General features: G+C 36.1%; 1 protein-coding gene across 1 annotated transcript in view; it reads left to right on the top strand.

The window, feature by feature from the left end:
- STAM (signal transducing adaptor molecule) overlaps positions 1-20,138 on the top strand; it is a 56,483-nt gene extending 36,345 nt beyond the window's left edge. Inside the window, exons 6-14 of the mRNA XM_027847981.1 lie at positions 1,154-1,244; positions 5,802-5,994; positions 7,111-7,205; positions 9,682-9,770; positions 12,382-12,469; positions 13,047-13,101; positions 13,914-14,067; positions 15,616-15,791; positions 18,932-20,138. Of these exons, the coding sequence (XP_027703782.1) occupies positions 1,154-1,244; positions 5,802-5,994; positions 7,111-7,205; positions 9,682-9,770; positions 12,382-12,469; positions 13,047-13,101; positions 13,914-14,067; positions 15,616-15,791; positions 18,932-19,160 (1,170 nt within the window). The 3' untranslated portion in view covers positions 19,161-20,138. The remainder of the gene's footprint in view (positions 1-1,153; positions 1,245-5,801; positions 5,995-7,110; positions 7,206-9,681; positions 9,771-12,381; positions 12,470-13,046; positions 13,102-13,913; positions 14,068-15,615; positions 15,792-18,931) is intronic.
- Positions 20,139-20,512: the final 374 nt, after the last annotated feature.

Here is a 20,512-nt window from a genome sequence, read left to right on the forward strand (position 1 = left end):
TCATCATCAGTCTTCTGGAGTCCAGATTGGTTATTACATTTATTGGAGTTCTTGTCTTTCAAAATTATTTTACTTTAGAATGTTGTAGTCATTTTATAAGTGGTTCTTCTGGTTCTACTGTCTTTACTCTGCATTAATTCTTATCAGTTTTTCCAGATTTTTCTGAATCCATTCCTTTCGTAATTTTTTCCTTATTTTTAAAAAGTTTACTTATTTATTTATTATTAGTTTTCAGCATTCACTTTTATAAGATTTTGAGTTCTAAAATTTCCCCTTTTCCCCCTCCCCACGATGGCATGCAATCTAATATAGGCTGTATGTATACAATCATATTAAACATATTTCCATCTTAGTCATGTTGTGATGACTAATGTGATGCTGTGATGACAAAGAAGAATCAGAACAAAAAGGAGAAACTGTCAGAAATAAAAAACAAAAAACAAAAAAAAAGAGAAAATAGTATGCTTCAATCTACATTCAGACTCCATAGTTCTTTCTCTGGATGTGAGTAGCATTTTCCATCTCCTTTTATCATTTTTAAAAATCGTGCAATAATATTCCATTGTACTCCTATTCCAAAATTTGTTCAAACGTTCCTTAGTTGATGGGTATTCCTTGTTATGACAAAAAGTACACATTGATTTATTTGTATGCATATGGGTCTTTTCCTTCTTTCTTTGATCTCTTTAGGTCAAAGAGTTCTTTTTTTTTTTTTTTGGTCAAAGAATTCTATATGGAATATTTTTTTATGCATCTAGTATATCAGAATGACTTGAGATGTGTAATGAGCCCCCAAAATTCTGTTAGGTGTAAAATTTCCATCAGCTTTGTAATATGTGAAAACTAGACTGCAAACTCTTTTCCATCTGAGATGAATGTAAACCAGTTTTAGGTGGCGCTTTTGGCTCAAATCTTCCTCATTCGTGAAGTGTTAGAGAGGCTTCTTCCAGTCTGGAGAGTTATTTCTAGTCTGTTGCCCCCAGCCTTGATCTCCATTTCCTTGCAATGTGGATGTCAGTCATCCTTGGTTTGCCTTTTTGGGAGTATTTTGTTAAGGGTAAGTAGGAAAATCCTGGCAGTCATGAGGGCACTTGAGTATATGAAAAATGTCTTAGAACAATTGTGAAGTATTTTGTTTGTTTCTTTGGATTAGGCTGCAGAACAAGCGAAAGCAAGCCCAGCTCTTGTCGCCAAGGATCCTGGTACTGTGGCTACCAAAAAGGAAGAAGAAGATCTAGCAAAAGGTGAGTGCACTAAGCACCTGCTGGCGGAGAGAGAATGTCATTGTTTCAGAGCGGGACCTTGCATGGTCATGTGAAACTTCAGGGTCAGTGATTACAGTTTAACTTTAAAATCATTAAGCTTTTTGTGGAATTAATGAATACATTTATCTTTTTAAAAATAAACACCACTGCCCCAGATATTACTGGCCATAGAAATACAGTATAATTGCATTATAAGCACATCTGACTTTTATGACTTTAACCACATGTGCTGTGCAGGGAGCAGATGTGCAGACAGACATCAATTTAAGAAGCGTAGACTATTCCTAACCTTTCCCAACCTTTCCACTTGCTGAGAATATACCCTGGAGTGAGCTCAACTATGATAGGTAAATCTACTTTTCTCTCAGTCTGCCTTAGTTTTCACATGCCCCTTGAAGTATGAAGATCTCACTTAAATGAGTGAAATTCTTGAATCTCTCATTCATCTTATCCACAGGCAATCTATTTATTGTGCCTAAACTGGTAGAGCTAATGAGTGTGACAGCTTTAGTTGACTTTCCTAGCATTCTTAGTCATCTAGAACACCCCTGCCATGTTCCCTATAATTCCTTTTATCTGTCTCATGGCAAAGCTGGGGGAAGAAACCGTTATATGCGATACCTTCTACTCTAATTAAGCTGGAGTGTGAAGCACTTTCAAGACTGTTTTTCCCCTGATTTTCAGTTTACCTATTTTTTTTCCTTCTGCCTGAATAGAAACCCTGGTTCCTACCTCCTTTATCATCAGTAACTTAACTGGGTGTCGCAAAAAAAAAATATTTATTGTTTTTGGCTAGGCATTGGGGTTAAGTGACTTGCCTAGGGTCACACAGCTAGTAGGTATCAAGTATCTGAGGTCGAATTTGAACTCAGGTCCTCCTGACTCCAGGGCCGGTTCTCTATCCACTATGCCACCTATCTGCCCCCAAAAAAGAAATTTGCATGCATTCCTTTCCATGGTAACAATCCCAGATCCATCTTCTTCTTCTTCTTCTTCTTCTTCTTCTTTTTTTTTTGGTAAGGCAGTTGGGGTTAAGTGACTTGCCCAAGGTCACACAGCTAGTATGTGTCAAGTGTTTGGTCTGAGGTCGGATTTGAACTCAGGTCCTCCTGACAGTGTATAGTGCTCCATACACTGTGTCACCTAGCTGCCCCCCCTCAGATCCATCTTCTCTTGACTATTAGCTGCTTTCTCTTAAAGAAACCCTTTACCGGTACATCTGTTTAGAAATATACTGATTTAAAGGCTTTTTAAGGGCGATTGTGACCATACTGGTTTTTCCATTACAGGCTGACTTTAGAACCTAACTTCTGAATAGCTTCAACCAACCATGATTGGGGGGGAGGAGGCATGAGGAATATGGGTGTGTGTGTTTGTATGTATGTATATAAATACATACATACACACATACATATATACATATTATATATATGTAATTCTTTGATCTTTAAATTATGTTATTTGGTCAAGGTTCGTGATGTCATGCTGATTATATGCAATGGCCTCGGTGCATGAAATGTGATAGTGGAATCGTCAATTGGAAACAACTGTTTTTTGTTTCTTGATTTGGAATGCTTGGGAAATTATTGAATAGTACTTTTTCTTATGGAGTTGTGGAGGTTTAGAAACTTATTAAGGTATCTCTCTGATCACTACTTGACCACCTACCTCCTCCAAAGTCAGGGGAGGAGAGAGTATATTTTTGACCTACTGAGCTGTAATATATCATTCCTAAAAAACAACATTTTAACTAGTTGTTAAAAGTAGCTAAACTAATACTATTGTTACTGTGCTTTAGGTACATTATGGATTAAATAGGATTCATTGGCTGGCCTGAGAACTCACCACTAAAATGTGTCCCCTTGGGCTACAGGAACTCACTTAGAATATTTGAAACATGGGTCACTTATGTATTGGTGACTCACCTGTATAGTCTAACATTTGGGGGGGGGTGTATCTGTAGTTTTACTTCTTGAAAGAGTATTGTAGAGAACTATTAAGAAAATGGCTTTCCACATTTCTTCACTTTAATTTGCAGTGGTTCTCTTTGATATCCTAAAATTTGTGTAGAAATATAAGATAATACTTGTTATAGTATAATATGCAAGTAAGAACTTTGGTTAACTATGTGATAAGGGAAGAGCTTACTGCTTTGGACATCAGGGAGAACTGGGGCCAAGACATGCCTCTGGTACTTCACCTGAGTTACTTAACCTTTTCACCTTCAATGAGAAAATATATAGATATTGTAGAAATCATGTTGTAGAAAATACATTTCTACAATTTGATTGCCTTTCTGCATTGAAGTTTAAAGCATTGGATTAATTTCAAGAATTAGGGGAAATGTTTACCACATCAGCAAAGACCCAAAATTTACCTTTTCTTTTTCTGTTTAAACTTTTGTCTATGACAAATTTGTAAGCCACAGGTGGGCTTCAAAGGCTTCAAAGGTTTCAGTGAGAGAGCAGCTCCTACCCCAGAAAGGTATGTGGGCAACACAAATTCTTTCCAGATTACACCTTCTCTCACCAGGTTGCTCTGTATCTTAGTGGCCAGAAGTACTACTAAGAAGGCCTCTCTAGACCACCTCACTCTTGCTACTCATGATTCTGTGACTCAGGAGTGTATGGTCCTGAGTCATATACTTCATCTGTCTCTGCTTTTGAGAATCTTATAAGGGTTATCATAAAATCAAAACCATAATATTTCCTCTTTCACTCAGGCACAGCCCCAAGCCAGAAGTGGGAAAGGAAAGAATTCCTTGTCTTCCTTCTGGACAGCCCAGACAGAGAAGTTTCATTCTCTCTCCATCTTTATTTCCATACTTCATGCTATTTACAGGTTTCCTCCATTTTAGTGCCACTGTACACAGTTGAGCAATAGATGAATAGCGTAGGAGTGATGGTTGATCAGTTTTGATGAAAAAATTCAGTAATTACAAATAGCTTGAACTAAAGAAAATCATGTAAGGAATTAACTGCAAATGCAGACACAGAGAAAGAGGAAAGGGGATAGCCTTTCTCAGCTCTCAGAGCTGAGGTCACCACAACTGGTTTTGGTCCTTCTCTCCCCTTGCTAACTATCTTGTGAAGGCAATGCCAAAACAAGCAGCATGGTATAGATTGATAGAATGCTGGACTTCATCCCATTAAATGGATTCGAATTCACATCCCACCTTAGACACTTGCTAGGTGATAATCAGCAGACACTTAACCTCTCAGGTTCAGTTTAGTCATCTCTAAGGTGGAGATCACAATAATTTTATTGTTATAAGGAAAGTATTTTCTAGTCTTTTGTGTAGTCAAAATTACCCTTGAAGGTTCCTGAAATTGACTGGCTTTGAATTCCTTCTCATCAGAAAGTGGTTCATCTTCGTAAAGAGGTTATAGTTCATTGCAGAAACTAAGCACTTTTTCTTGCAAAGTTTATAGTTTGTGTCTTCCTGACAAAAATTTGCTATCTTTTTTGTCTTCACTCTTGCCTTCATCACTGTTAATTAGCCAGAAATACCATTACTTTATTACCCTAGTGGAACCTAACTTAAAGGTAAAATTTCTCTCCTAACACCCAGTGGTCATACTGTGGAGGATGAAGAACTGAGTGAGCAGTTAAACTGTGAGAAAGATTTACTTTCCAATGCTGATTTTTAAATCAATCAGCCTTTGGCCTTTTTGTCCCTTCCCCAGGTATCGCATCACTCCAGGTACATAGTTGAATTTAGTACAATGTGCATATGATTCAGCTCTACTGTAAATGTGAATGTTACGGCAAGGGTATGAGTCCTGTCCCTTAATACCAGTTATCTAGGTGTAGTATTGTTTGTTACAAACTTAAAATACTTTAAATTGCGTCGTCATCATCACTTTAGTTTTGTAGATAGTATTAAAAACTTAGAAGAACTTATTCTTGCAAATAGAGTCTTCTTTTACAAAATGGATCATGTGACTACAGTTTAGATTTCTGAAGCTTGTATTTGTTGAGTAATCCTTCATTACCTGGTCTAGAAAAAATACAAGAAAGAGAGAGTGCTAGGAGAATATTTTTAAATTAAACAATGAGATCAAAAGTTTGATAAGAGAGTTTGACTTTTGATTATGCAAGGTAACTTAATTTATATACTTTTGTAAGCATTAAAAATTGTGTGCCTTTTGTGGATGGCGGTGATTTCTTAGTTATGTAAGTTAAGTAAAATCATGTAACATTGTAAGAACTGATCATGAGGTAATTTAAGCATTGTAGTTGGCTAAGCTTTTTGCTTTTCCTAAAGGGAATAGCCTCATATTGCAAAATTCTTTGTTTTGTATTGAATAGTAGTCCTTATTCTCTTTCTTATTACCTATGTGACACTGGGCAAGTCAAATAACCCCTTTATGTCTTAGTTTATTCTTCTTTGAAAGGAGGAGGCTGGAACTTAGTGATTTACAAGAGTCCTTCAAGCTCTAGATCCCATGTTAACCGTCAAATTCAAATGACCTAGTATGCTTAGGAGTGGAGACTATATAAGCCAAATATTTTTAAAATTTAACTATTTTTCAGCCATTGAGTTGTCATTGAAAGAACAAAGGCAGCAGCCAACCACACTTTCCAATTTGTATCCAAGCACATCAAGCCTCTTAACTAACCACCAACATGAGGGTAGGAAAGTTCGTGCTATCTATGATTTTGAAGCTGCGGAAGATAATGAACTAACATTTAAAGCTGGAGAAATCATTACAGTTCTTGATGACAGGTAACTATCATTTAAGTTTTTATATATACAAAAGAGTGTTTTGGACTTAAATACATTGCATCTTTGTATTGAGAGGCAGAATGGCATGTTAGAACGAGAATAGACATCGGAGTTGAGAAGACGTGGCTTCAAGTCCTGTCTCTGCTGCGCTGGCTGTGTTTCTCTGGGCACTTAATTCACTTAATCTCTCAGTGTCCCTTGGCAGTTATCTCATTCTATAAATTCATCTTCCTCAACCCCTACACTCCGTTTTCTTCCTTTACTCCTTTCTCCATGCTGGAGCCACTCAGAATCATCCATTGATGTAGCATACTTGAATGTTCACGTGGCTTGGGGGAGATGGAAGTCACCACTTTATTCATAAAATGGAGGACCCCTAGGCACAGCTGCCTTTCTTCTGCCATTTAAGGTCCTTCAGACCTTACCACCTGCCCTGCCTCTATGATCTGCAGAATTCCTCTCTCCCTGCACTGTCATCTAAATACTATTGTAACCCAAGGACCCCTCTTAACACCCTTAAACTTTAACTGGATTTTCTAAACACCCTGCAACCCAACTTCCTTTTATCTGTTGTCTGCCCTAATTAGAATGTGAACTCCTTGAGAACAGGGACTGCATAGCCTTTTTTATTTTTATCACTAATGCTTGGCACATAATAACTGCTTTTCATTTGTGTTCATTTTCATACATTTGTTCATTCATACATTTATGTCTTATCCAGTGAAATCATAGGTCTTGACAAATACAAACTTATGTGTACATTTTGTGTGTGTGTATACACACACACATAATCTAATTGAATGTAATTGTCAAACACTACATTTAACGATTTTCATTACTAACTAAATTATTTAACAACAACAGTTTTATCTTAATAGCATCTCACACATAGCCTTGTTCTGCAGTTGGATTTGCTTCTACTGATGGAACATGTTGACCTTTAATGAAAGACTTTTCTATGTTGTGTATTTTTTTTGTTACACTTTTATTTTCTGTTTCCTTCTATCTGTAATTTGTTTATTTCAAACACATTTATTTCACATAGAGCTGATGACATTCTGCCACAATGTTTAATGTTTTAATATAAGCTTAAAAGGATGTTTCCATTAATTTTAGTGATCCCAACTGGTGGAAAGGTGAAACTCATCAGGGCATAGGGTTGTTTCCCTCTAATTTTGTGACAGCTGACCTCAGTGCTGAACCTGAAATGAGTGAGTATTATGCAAACTTTGTATTAAGAATGCTGTTGTACATAGAATAATCTTGTACCTAGTGAGGAACTCATCAATTATTTCTTTAAATGTTAGAACTTTTCTCTTTCAAAGAAATTCTAAGTGCCTACTAACCAACCAGAAGTAGCCATATCATGTTTGAATTTACAGGGATAGAGACTTGTACTGGGTCAGCTATTACCACATAAAGCCTGAACCATCTTCTCTTTTAGGCAGACATCCAGTGCATTGCTGTCCCAATTTTGTACTTATTAATATCCCATAAATGTCTGCTAATGTCTTTTTCAGGTCCTACTTCCTTTAAAATTTCTGTTCATTAGCCAGATATTTTAGTAATATTTGGGCCACACAATCATTACAAACAAATCCAGGGTAGAAAAACCACATACTTTTTCAGTCTCCAGGTTAATTTTTTTTTTCCCTCTGGGGGTGGAGGGGTGGGGTGGAGTAGATTGGACCACAAGCTGGCTTTTCATCATTGTTTTTCTTCTAAAACTTATTGATACATTTTATTTTTACCTCACTGTCTTATATGAATGTATTCTTCCTCTCCAAACCATAGTTATATTCCTTGTAACAAAACATAACAAAATAAGGAGCTTAGCAAAACTAACTTAACACATCAACTGAGTTTGACAGTGTATGCAATGGTCGAACACTCATAATTTCCACTTTTGCTAGGAAGGGAGAGGACTGTATTTTCTCACCTTTTTGGGGCTAAGTTTGGTTATTATAATTTTAGAACATTCAGTGGATTTTTTTCTTTCTAATTACATTGTTCCTGCAAAGTGCTTGTGCTAGGCTGGATGTCACAGCCCTGAGCTGATAAACATGTTATTTTGTGGTCAGGAATTCCAGAAAGTGTTTCTTACTTTCCATGTGCTTAACAACCTAATGCAGGGAGCAGCATATTCTGGACATCCCTGTTTTCCCAGTGGCCCATTTTAGTGCAAGGGAATTCCTGTGGGCTGCCCGAAATACAACTTAGGTTTATAGGATTTTGCTTTATAATCAGCTTAAGGGGGGGGGGGGGGGGGGGGGGGGGGAGGAAACAAGCATTTATTAAACACCTGTTGTGTGCCCAGAACTGCACTGTTTTCCCTGTTTCACAAAGAAGAAAACTAAACAAAGAAGATATGTGACTGTGCATGCAGAAAAGAAAAAATAACTGGCAGAAGTTCTCTTAATAATTTCCTTTTGGATGCTGGCATTTTTGTAATAGGAATAAAAATTCAGTTCATCAAGGCTTTATTGATTCCTTACTTGGTGTAAGGCATTGAGAATCTAGAGAGCAGCTTTCTTTCCTCAAGGAGCTTACCTTCTAGGGGACAGCAACAGCACATGTGTGCACACACACATGTATGTATGTATATGTACACATGTGTGTATGTATACATATGTATGTGTATGAGACAGAGAGAGACAGAAAGACAGAGAAAGAGAGGAGGTAAAAACAAAAAGGATTTCACTGAGGAGGTAGGGATTGATCTGATCCTTGAGACCAGTTGTTGGAGTAGTCCAAGTAAAATATATGTTACTACTGACAATTGCATTTTTAGTACTTTACACACCAATAAGGGAAGTACCCTTGTATGTATCATTTACCAGTGAATGTAGACAGAATATTAGGGTGGTAGGAAAGAGCACGATGAGCTTCCTACTTCCAGGAAGTGCTAAATGGCTTTTAGGCGGTTTAACCAAGTTACTTTTTCATTGCAAAATGTGGTTTGTCTGAAAAATATAGGCAGATAGATTAGGACACTATTACCAATCCTGCCAGAAACACTCATTATCTAGATGGAGTTTTCATGTACTCTTCATCCATTTTGGTTGTTAGGTAGGAGTTTTATTTGGCTCTTTTTCTTCTTGGCAGGTTTCATGCATTTACTTGGTACCCTATAGCATATGAGTATAGTATATTTTGATTCCTTAAATAGCATTTTTGTCAGTTTAATTGTTAATGGTATATTTCCATGAAATGACGAGCATTTAAAAGACCATTATGATTTGATATTGCTTTTTCCTCATTAAATTTGATCTTAGTATATTATAAATCCTTTAATTTCATGATTTTTAAAAAAATATAATATGGAAAAAGAGACACAAAATAAAATGAAAAAACTTTGAAAGTCATCACTTTTAGTATGTGTTTATCATTTTGCCTTACTGCTTAATACAGATTTGGAAGTAAGGGAGCTATCTATGCCTCTTCAAGGACTATAAGGAAAATTGCAGATATTTTCTGGGTTAAACGCTTTTGAAAATGGAATTTTAAGATTATTAGTAAGAAAAAGTGAACTGTCATCATTCATCAGATTATACTCTAAAGAATTAGAGCCTCGCCTCAATCCAGCTGCCTTTTGGGGTGGAATTTCAATTTGAACAGTTAGTACTTTGGGTATAACTGAAAATATTTAGTAATTCATACATTTTAAACAATGTTTATGCATTACAGTTAAAACAGAGAAGAAGACGGTACAATTCAGTGATGATGTTCAGGTGGAAACTATAGAGCCTGAGCCTGAACCAGTATATATTGATGAAGTAAGTACACTATCATCTTTCTAACTGTTTTCATTTTAAAATGGAATTGTTCAATAAGGTGATTATGTATAACTAAACCTTGTCTTAAAAGTAACATCTATTTGCTAAATATGATTTAAAAAATTTATATTTCTGCCATAGGAACTTAGCATCCACTGGTAGATTATTGTGAAAATTAGAGTAAGGTATTAGTAGAAATGGAAAACTTATGCTGAGAGAATATTTTGTTAGAACACACACACACACACACACACACAATATGTGTTGGTTTATACCCAGAAACAATGTGTACTTTGCATTTAAAAGCATGTCTGCTGTAATAGGAATGCAAATTTTAATTCTCTAGAATTAAAAGCTTAATTTTATGTGCCTCAGGCATTCTTTTTCTTTTTTTTTCTTTTTTTTTTTTGGTGAGGCATCTGGGGTTAAGTGACTTGCCCGGGGTAATACAGCTAGCAAGTATCAAGTGTCTGAGGTCGGATTTGAACTCAGGTCCTCCTGACTCCAAGGCTGGAGCTCCTATCCACTGCACCACCTAGCTGCCCCTGTGCTTCAGGCATTCTTGAAACACATTCTTGTAATTTCTTGTCATAAATAAAACAAGATTAGCATTGTAATACGGTTTTATCATTTAACACTTTCCCCTTTGATTTGTCCTTCTTAACTCTTCCATAACCTGCATAAAACTTTTTAATTTCAAGATCCGTGCAGCCTGCACCCTGGGTTTAGGCAATCAGTTCAGAGACTTAGGGATTTTGTGGACTAATCTCAGGACACTATGGGAATAGTAATTTCTGGCATTATTTATTTACAAAATGACTTACATACGTTATCATATTTGAGTGTCATGACACTCCCAATGAGTGCCAATGTGATGTAGGTACTACAGATATTATCCCTATCTTACAAATGACAAAATTAGGGTTAGAGAAGTTAAACAATTTGGCCCTGATCACATAACTACTAAGTGTCAAAGGAACGATTCATATATAGTTTTCTGCTCACTCTAATTCCAACACACTTTCCACTGTATCACACTGCCCTCAGAGGAGCAACCTAGGCTGATGTCTCTACAAGAATCAGAAAAATTGTGCTATGTCAGCAAAAGCCCAAGCTCATTGTATTAAAATGCAGGCCGATCGGGTCAGTGATCCATTCATCCTAACCGAATGGTACTCTAACAGCGTATCAGTGCAAATTCTTTGATAGAGAATTGTGCATTCATGCAGTGTGTCTCAGGTACCAGACTATTTGTTGAACTCTTAACTAGGAGAATATGCTCTAACATGGAACTTTGCTTCTTAAACTCATTTGAAAAGTAAAATGGGTGGTGAATCTTTATCCTTTGTGTTGTTCTGGTGGTAATAACAGAGATTTTTTAAGATACCTTGATTCTTTTGAGTTTCAAAACTTTGACTGTCAGACATGAGAGCTACCAGAATTAAAATTTGAAATCACTAAAATTTGAGGATACATATTCAGTGTTCCTAAGAACTAGGTTTTGGTCCTGCCACTAACTAGCTATGTATCTTTGGGCATGTCACTTAATTTCTTTGGGCTGATTTCCTCTTTGACAGAAGAAAGGGGTTGGACTAGATAATCTCTAAGATCTCTTCAGTTGTAAGATTCTGTGGTCCTATTAAAAGATTTATTTTATTTTATTTTATTTTATATTATTTTGGAGGCGATTGGAGTTAAGTGACTTGCTCAGGGTTACACAGCTAGTAAGTGTCTGAGGCCATATTTGAACTCAGGTCCTGACTCCAGGGCTGGTGCTTTGTCCACCAGGCCACATAGCTACCCCATTAAAAGGTATTTTTAAATAATTCTATTACTTAGATTTTGTTGACCCACTGAAGTGTCTTTATGACTTAAGACTGGCTCAATATACTGTTCTGGAATTCTTTTAAGCTGTGCACAGGGGAAGAAGAATATTCCATTTACAAAATTAAAAAGTTCTTCATAGGAAGTCTAAATTGTACATTCAAAATAATCTTTCTAACAACCTCTTAAATATAGGAGAGTGTATCAGAGATAGTTTTGATGATAGAAAGGCAGTGATCCTCTGATCACCCATTTGAACCTGCTGTGTTTAAAATCAGGCTGAGACAGGTAGTGAAACTACTCAGAATGCTCACGGGCAATTAAGACCCCACTTAAAACTAGAAAACAGCTGAAAATGTCTGGGTCAGTACTTGCTAAAGCAGGTGTCAAGACTCAGCTTCCTCCCAGCATGGTGGAAAAATGAACTAATGGTCAAGACAGTCGTCAGTAGAACTGCCGTCCTGATTCAGCAGTGTGTTTAGTAGGGTTCTGGGCTCAGCTGTTGTCATACAAAGAAGCTACTCAAGATCCCACCATCTGTACTGGGGGAATAGTGATTATATACACCTGCATCTAGTTATACTTCTTACAAGGAATCCCTTTTTTTAGCATTAAAAATAAGTGAGGATTTTAAATGACTTGGTAATCACATGACAACGCATTGAGTAGATACACGGGAGTTAAAGTGAAGGCTTCTTGGGCATTGTAAAGTTGACTGTCAAATAGTACTTAACTGCAGATAAGGAGAATCCATTGTTACTGTATGCTAACTACTTTATTACTAAAGGACAAAATGGACCAGCTTCTGCAGATGTTACAAAGTGCAGATCCAAATGATGACCAGCCAGATCTACCAGAACTGCTTCATTTGGAAGGTAAATGTTATTTTCCCATTAAAGCAATTATTTCTCATGAATGGGACTTGGTGGGGGAGGGGTATCATTAGGGTTATTACCTACTGGCCCACTACACTATATCCCACATGAAAATGAAACAGAGGGTAATTGATGAAAAAGGATCAGTGTTAGTTTAGGGTCTGTTTTGTCTTTATCTTGAGAGTATCCTTTCAGTCTTGCTTATGTGTAATTTGAGCCCATTACATTTTTTGTTCCTTTTTTTAGTTTAAGGAAAGTATACTATTTCATAAACAAATCTAAGAATCTTCATGGTTTTGTGCTTTGCCATTTTCTAGCTTTCACTTTTCTTCTGTGATTTAGATCTTATCCAGGCTGTTTTTAGTCTTTCTGCTGCTCAGAATCAGGCAATTTTAGTCAAGATTTTGGGGACCAATTATTCAACAAGCATTTATTAAGTACTTTCTTTGTGCCACCCACTATGCAGGGCACTGGGGATAGATAAAAAAGGTGAAAAATGACTTAGTCCTTGGGAGGGGAGGAGGGGCATAGCAAAACGTGGCTGTGTGATCATCTTTAATGAATCTTGTATTCTTAGCAATCTGTCACCAAATGGGACCACTTATTGATGAAAAACTGGAAGATATCGACAGGTAAAGAACATAAAGTCACTTTGTATCAACACTATGCTTCTTCTTTTTAACGCTGTCTCTAAATTGGGTAGTGTCATATCTGCTTGCATTATAAAATATGAAGTGACCAAATTTTTTATCTGAATCTACCAAATTTTTTACAAAATGTAGTGAATGAGACTCAATAATAGCTGACATCATAGAGGACTTTAACGTTTGTAGGGAATGTTACATCCTCACTTAACCTCATTTTCAATTCTGTAGGAATTATCCTCATCTTTCAGATGAGGAAATTGAGGTTCAGAGATATTAAGTGACGTACCCATTTTCATATTCTTATTATGTACTGGAGAAAGAATTTGAATCTAGCCCTCTGCTGATTCCAGGTCTGACACTGCCACACTGCTTGATCCATTTGGAACTTCAAGAAGAAAATCCACAAAACCCTTTTTCTTATTGAAATGAGGATTTAGTTGACTTTCAATAATCTTGGCTTTTCAGAAATAACTTAAGAATGCTGTTCTTGCTTATAAGAGACCATTTTACTATGGTCATTCCTTTCACAAGTGACTGAACCCCAAATAATTAGGGAAACCTTCAGTTGTGGTTGCATAAGCCCCATAAACTATGAGAATTTCCCAGTTTGTCTTCTATAGCTTCTGGGTAGCTCAGACCAGAAATGAGAACAGGGATTCTCTGCCACTTTGTAAGAACCGCAGGCTAACTTGTACCATGTAGTACCCTATTCACATTTTATTGTTTAGTTACAAAGGTTATCATTTAAGCAGTTTAGTTTTTTAAGCAACAACTTGGTTTATTGTGTGATATTGCAGAAAACATTCAGAACTTTCAGAACTCAATGTCAAAGTGATGGATGCTCTTTCATTATATAACAAATTGATGAATGAAGACCCAATGTATTCCATGTATGCAAAATTACAGAACCAACAGTATTATATGCAGTCACCTGGCGTGTCTGGTTCTCAGGTATGGTTGGATTTTTTAAAAGCCTGCTTTTTTATGTGTTGATTTTTAAAATTGCTTAATGAAATGATTCAAGGGTGTTTTCATCACTATCAGTTATTTAGGAGATTTCTCATTTGTCATCTTGTCTCTGTACTATAGAAATATTGAACAGATTAACATTTTAAGATGAAAAGGAATTGTTATGGTAAACTAAGAATACTTAGTAGTGCACATTGTTGCTTTTGAGTATCATAGTAGAAACATCGAATGTTAAATTTTTTAAAAAATTAGAGTTTTGATTGCCTAGAATGTTCTTGGTCCTAGCTACCTAGGTGCCTTGTTCTAAATTTACTTATTTTCTGTGATAATAAAAACACTGTGTAATAAAAGTACTGCTGTTGAATTTGTAAGATAAAACTCTTCTCTGATTTGACTACAGTTATCCTTATTAATGCAAATAATAAATTCCCTAAAGTGGTCATATTATTTGAATTTGCACTGCATATTTCCTTGGGCTGGAACCACTTTCTATATTTTACATAATTATGACTTTGAATTGTGTGAATTTGAGTACATTCAGCCATTTCATGGGATTAATCATATTGATCGAGACCTAGCTATATGCTGAGAATAAGGTTATATTTCACAGAAATATTTTCACCTATCAAAATTTGTTGTATAATGTTTATCTCATTTTAACCGACTAGTTTCTAACATTAATGTTGATCTAATATACCAGACAATTCTAATATATAGAATGTAAATATCTTAGGTATGTTCAAGAGAAGTTGAATATCATATGTGTTTAAGGGGAAGGATTTTTTAGATAAAAATATAATTTAAAAAAAAATCTGAAATCCTGCTTGTCTTGTAGAGTATCTTCTCAAATTGTGTCTGTTCTAGGAAGTGCTACCCAGAGAACATCTTGGTGACTTGAACAAATGAACACTATTAGTATAAAATAGGGAGCTCACATGTGATCTCTTAAAGATCTTCTAAAGGTCTCTCAGGAAGGGAGAATAAATAAATAAACTGTGAATTACTTAGATTTTCTAGGATACAGATTGGGATCATAGCTGTGGAGCTAGAAATGGTATCATGTCAGACATCCCTTAGACCTGCTCCTTTTATAGACAAGCAAACTCATGTGCAGAGAGGCCAGACTGGTTGGCCCGAGCTCATGCGAGTGACCCTGGAGTGGTGGACCTAGGGTTTGAGCCCAGGCCCTTGGGCTTCCCTCAGGATCTAGAGCTCTTCTCACTGCCTCCTTCAGTGAGAGAGGGTCTGGAAGAGATGTTTGTGTCTTCTTGTCATACAGGTAATCATGAATGTAGGTAAGAGACCTCAGCCTTGGCAGCCAGAAGTCCATCTCACTGCCGTGCATTGGATCATTGCCATGTGGAACCCAGGGTCAGTCACATGTCTGAGGCACATTGACTCCTTGGAAATAGTTTACCTCTTGGAAAGACTTTAATTTTTCTTTATATTTTAAAGGGACAATAGTTTATTAAGTTATAGTTAAAATGGACCTTTTTGATGTTTAATATTCATGATGTATGATTTTTCTAGGTATATCCAGGGCAGCCTCAAAGTGGTGCTTATTTGGTGGCAGGGAGTGCGCAAATGGGCCATCTTCAAAGCTACAGTCTTCCCCCGGAGCAAATATCTTCTCTCAGCCAAGGAGCTGTTCCACCGTCAGCAAACCCAGTACTTCCTAGTCAACAAGCTCAGACATCTTACCCTAAGTAATTTGAACATTTTGTTTTGAATGAATTCTAGGAAAACTTTATTTAAATTTTCCATTTACCATCCAGATGGATGTATTCAAATGATCAGATTAGATTTACCCTCTTGGATCAAAATCTCATTCTTAGAAATTTTCTCCATTGAGAAATATTTGGTTGCTCCCGTTGAGAAAATGCCTCAAAAAGGTCTTTCTGAAATTTAATCTGATAATTTTTATGGTTTGAATCACAATATTAATATAAAACTTCAAATTAACTAGTAATTTTTTTTGTACATAACAATTAAGGTTCATGGACTGTACATAAAGAAGCATGGTCAAAAGACATTAAAGTCACTGACACTATTTCCTGGTTTCTGGTTTGGAAATCATGTCATTATAAGGGAGGTTAGGTACCTGTGGACAAAAGACAGAGATGAGCTCCTTTCAACAAATTCCATTGGTATAAATGGCAAAACCGAGGTGCAGCTTTTCACCTGGATGATACTTTTATAGTTCTAACACCTTTACAATGTCCTGTACACAGAAGACATTAAGTAAATGTTTTTACATAGCTGCCTTTTCAAGATCTTGTCAGAATTTAAAAAGCAATTCAATTCAATATGCATTAATCAAACACTTTCTATTACTATGCCTTGTACAAAGACAAAATAGAAAGTTCCTGTTTTCTTGGAGCTTACACTCTACTAAGGTATAAACCATGTAAATAAATAGATAAAAGATAATTGGTGAAAGGAGAAGACACTGACGGCCTTGGGGAGGAGGGGTGGTTCAGGAGAGGACTCCCTTAGAAGGGGAAGCGAACTGAGGATAAAGATTCTGAGGAGCTCGAGTAAAGGGGGAATTTATCTCAGGCCTGTGCAATCACGCAGGAGGGCATTGGAGGGCTGCCAGAGGTCCTTTCGTTGGCCCTGTGGTATGTATAACATCTGAACACTCATACCACGTGGAAACATTCTTCTTGTGTCTGCTCTGGGATAGCCGCACGTACCTCTTATCTACCAATGTCATGGAGAGGTTGGCAGTTGAGATGCTGAGTAATGGCAAACTGTTTTTTCTACAAGTTCTCTTAGAATGACCTTTTGTGGTTCTAATGAGGATCATCTTTAGTATGATGGGCATGGGATATGCAAGATTCAGGTAGAAGCCCACCCTGGTGCTTCTCATTATTCGGTGAGTGTGAGGTGTGGTGTGCTGTGAGTGCTGGTGATGCTTGTGGTTATAAGACATTGACAGGTGGCTTCAGTTTTGTCCACCACTGCTGTCTTTCCAAATGATTGCAAAGCTCTAGGCATCAGATATCCCAAAGTGACTATGTCTGATGGGGGTCTTCATCATTAATTACAGAGGCATTCATTCTTTTGGCATTACAGATACTCAAGAGTTCATCAGCATTTTGGCGCTCAAGGAAGTTTATCCTCTGATGCTAGTTCTGCTGACAGTTGGCCTAGGACTAGGCCAAATTGTAAATTAATGAAAATTTATCCAATGCTGGACAATCACCAATTACCCCCACCTCTTGTCATTTGACATGGAGTACTCCCACGCTGTCCTTTGTTATCCCTGCTGACCATCACTGTTTTTCTTATGGGTGTCCCATATGTATGATTTAATTTGCTTATCCTTTATTCTCATAAAAATGTAAATATCTTCTCTTTATCTAGTCTCTAGGTATCCTGTTTTCTATTAATGTAAAAATTCATAAAATTATAATTTTTTTTCCCAAGTGACATACTTTTAATCTTGAGTCTTTTGGAGACCAATGTCTAAAATTCCAGAGGGTTACTGTAACACCTGGGATTTAGAACATAGTGGCAGACAGGTGGGAAAGTATTTCATTGTAATTAAACTTCAGCTCACATTAAATTGGCACATAAAGCTGGCCCTGCAGTTCACAACACGTCGACATGATCCCAAACTGACCTTAATCTAAATTACTATTATCTTAGGGCAATGTGTCTCAATCCTTGGCTTGTTAAGGGTTACGGAGAGAAGATGAAGCACAGACTGAGATTTCGTTTCCTGACCGCTAACCTTTAGGATATTGGGAATGAATTTGTTCCTCCACTATCAAATAGAAATAAAACACTTAAGGCCCAAACACTGAGGTCCCCCTGCAAAAGTGCTTAATTGCCTTAATAATTTGAACCCCTCTCAATTTAGGTAAATTCCTGAAAATGTACTTTGTGTTTTGTTAGGGTTTTTTCTCTTGTTTACGTGGTCTTTACTTGAATACTTTCTTTGAAATAAATAAATACAGTAATTTCCCTCTAAAGGTTTTTTTGTTTGTTTTTTGCTAAGCTGTGGGGTTAAGTGACTTGCCCAGGGTCACACAGCTAGTAAGTGTCATGTGTCTGAGGTCGGATTTGAACTCAGGTCCTCCTGACTCCAGGGCTGGTATTCTATCCACTATGCCACCTAGCAGCCCCTAAAAGTTTTTTTTTTAAAGCCAGTTGATATACACTATAATGGTTTCCCAACCCTACCATTAACATAAATTAACAACTTAGTGTTTTTTTTTCTGAAATGGATCTATTATAGAATACTAACGGAAAAATCAATCAAACTTGTTGATCAAATTGACATCAAGGTAAAACTTGGCTCTGCTTTTAATAATAATTACCTTAGAAAAGAGCCTATATTGTTTGAAGTTGAAATGGCTTGAAGAATACATCAGTCTCTTTGATGGATCTACATTATATGACTTACTGATACTTTATACAAACGTTAGAGATGGAAATGTCCTTAAAATATTTACTTAAATCTGTATAGTAGGTGTTGAAGGAAAATCTATAGTAAACCAAAATTTGTTTTAACTGCCACAACCTAGAAAGTGTATTGCATTTATTAAAAAAAAAAAATAGTTTTTTCATTCCTGTTTTTGGAGAGGGTTAATTTTAAAATTTATTAATAAAAAGTGGTTATAGAAAATAAGTTCAGGGCTAAATTGACAAGAAATTTTAAAGGTTTTTTTGACCATTGTTCAATTTGAATTTTTCGTAATTCATGAAATTTTGGAAAGGAAACTTTTTACCCAATCTTGTTTTTATCTAGCATTTTAGTCCTGTTTTATTATCTCTGTCTAAATGCTATGTAACTGAATATTTATGTAATTTAGGTTTTTTTTTTCCCCTTTTTCAGTGCAATGGTGAGTTCTGTACAAGGAAACACATACCCCAGCCCGGCTTCAGTATATAGTCCTCCTCCTGCCGCTGCTGCTGCTGCTGATGTCACAGTATACCAGAATGCTGGAACTAGTCTATCCCAGGTGCCAAACTATAATTTAGCATCGTCTACACTGCCTCAGCCACCCAGCAATCAACAGCCACCTCAACCACAACAAACATATCCTCAGAAGGCTCTTCTATAGGACCCGAACTTGAGATTCCTAATTGTGGCTAACCTCTGCTAAGTGCAGCTGACAATGTTATGAGTTCCTTCCTTTAAAATCCTAAGATTTGTTTATCCTCCACTTATAGGAATCTATCTTGACAAACAAGTGCAGTGATCGAAGAAGGTAGAACTATGTTCAATTTGCACTGACTTTTTAGGGAATTTTAATTTTTTGCAGAGGAATGAAATTACTTAGGACATTTAATTCCTTTCAAAATGCCTGAAAATTGGTACAAGATTATTTATGTCTGGTAAAATTGGCTGGTCTGTGAAAAACTCAAACTTGCAAAACTTGTGGCATATATGTTATGTACATATATTGTGTGTGACTTCATTAGTGGCCATTTTGAATTGCAATGGTGATCATGTGAATATATTTAACACTTAAATTAATTTTACATTACTATTTTATTTTAGTCATAAGCAGACTACCATGTTTCATAGAGTTTTATGTGGACTTACAGAGACTGCAATATCTTTTTAAAATGCAGGAGAATGAAATGTTCTAACATTAATATTTGAGAGGTTTATGTTGTCTATATTTTGTTTCACACTAATTGACCCTATGTTTCACTAATTGTAAACAGAGCATAAATGTATCATGGCTTTCTGCAGCCTTTGATTACTGTTAACTGTCATATGAAGATGAACTAGCCAAATTTTCAATGAGATCTTAGAAAATGATAACTTCCTTTTAACCAGCTATTCAGTTTCACCCTGATATTTTCAAAATACTTAACATATCATGGGACCATGAGATAAATTAAGTAGAATCTCATACCTTACATCTTATTGTTTAAAACACATGTTGTGGGGTTTTTTTCTTAGTGAAAATATGTAACTAGACTTCTGAACTGTTTTCTGTGTTTATTGGTGGCAATGACACCAAAGACAAAGGGGAATGAATGGAAATTTTTAAACTGGAAAGAAAACATAAAATACACTACATTTTCCATGTGTCTTGTAATTATTTAGAGTTTAAAGAACCTGGGAAGTTGAGAAATTATAAACAGCTTTGGAAATTAAGAAGTTGATTCATTTCTTTTATCCTCTTTGACTATTTTAAATCTACTTTAACAGTGTGTTCTTTAATTCATTAAAGAGAGAGGAAAACATAATTCAAAGTAATTTATATTCGTAACTTTGCTTAGCAGCTTACGTATTTACAGTTCTTACCTTTGATTTAATTGTAGTTCTTTTTAATTCTTTGACTTGATTCCTTTTGATCTCATTTTGTTTGTCTCCATTTTGAATAATGCCATTTTATTCATCTGATGATTTTATACTTTTGAATATTTTACTTTCAGACAGCTTGAAAAGTCTTGGCAC

Source organism: Vombatus ursinus, unplaced genomic scaffold, assembly GCF_900497805.2.
Source record: "Vombatus ursinus unplaced genomic scaffold, bare-nosed wombat genome assembly UNPS02005459.1, whole genome shotgun sequence".
NCBI lineage: Eukaryota > Metazoa > Chordata > Mammalia > Diprotodontia > Vombatidae > Vombatus > Vombatus ursinus.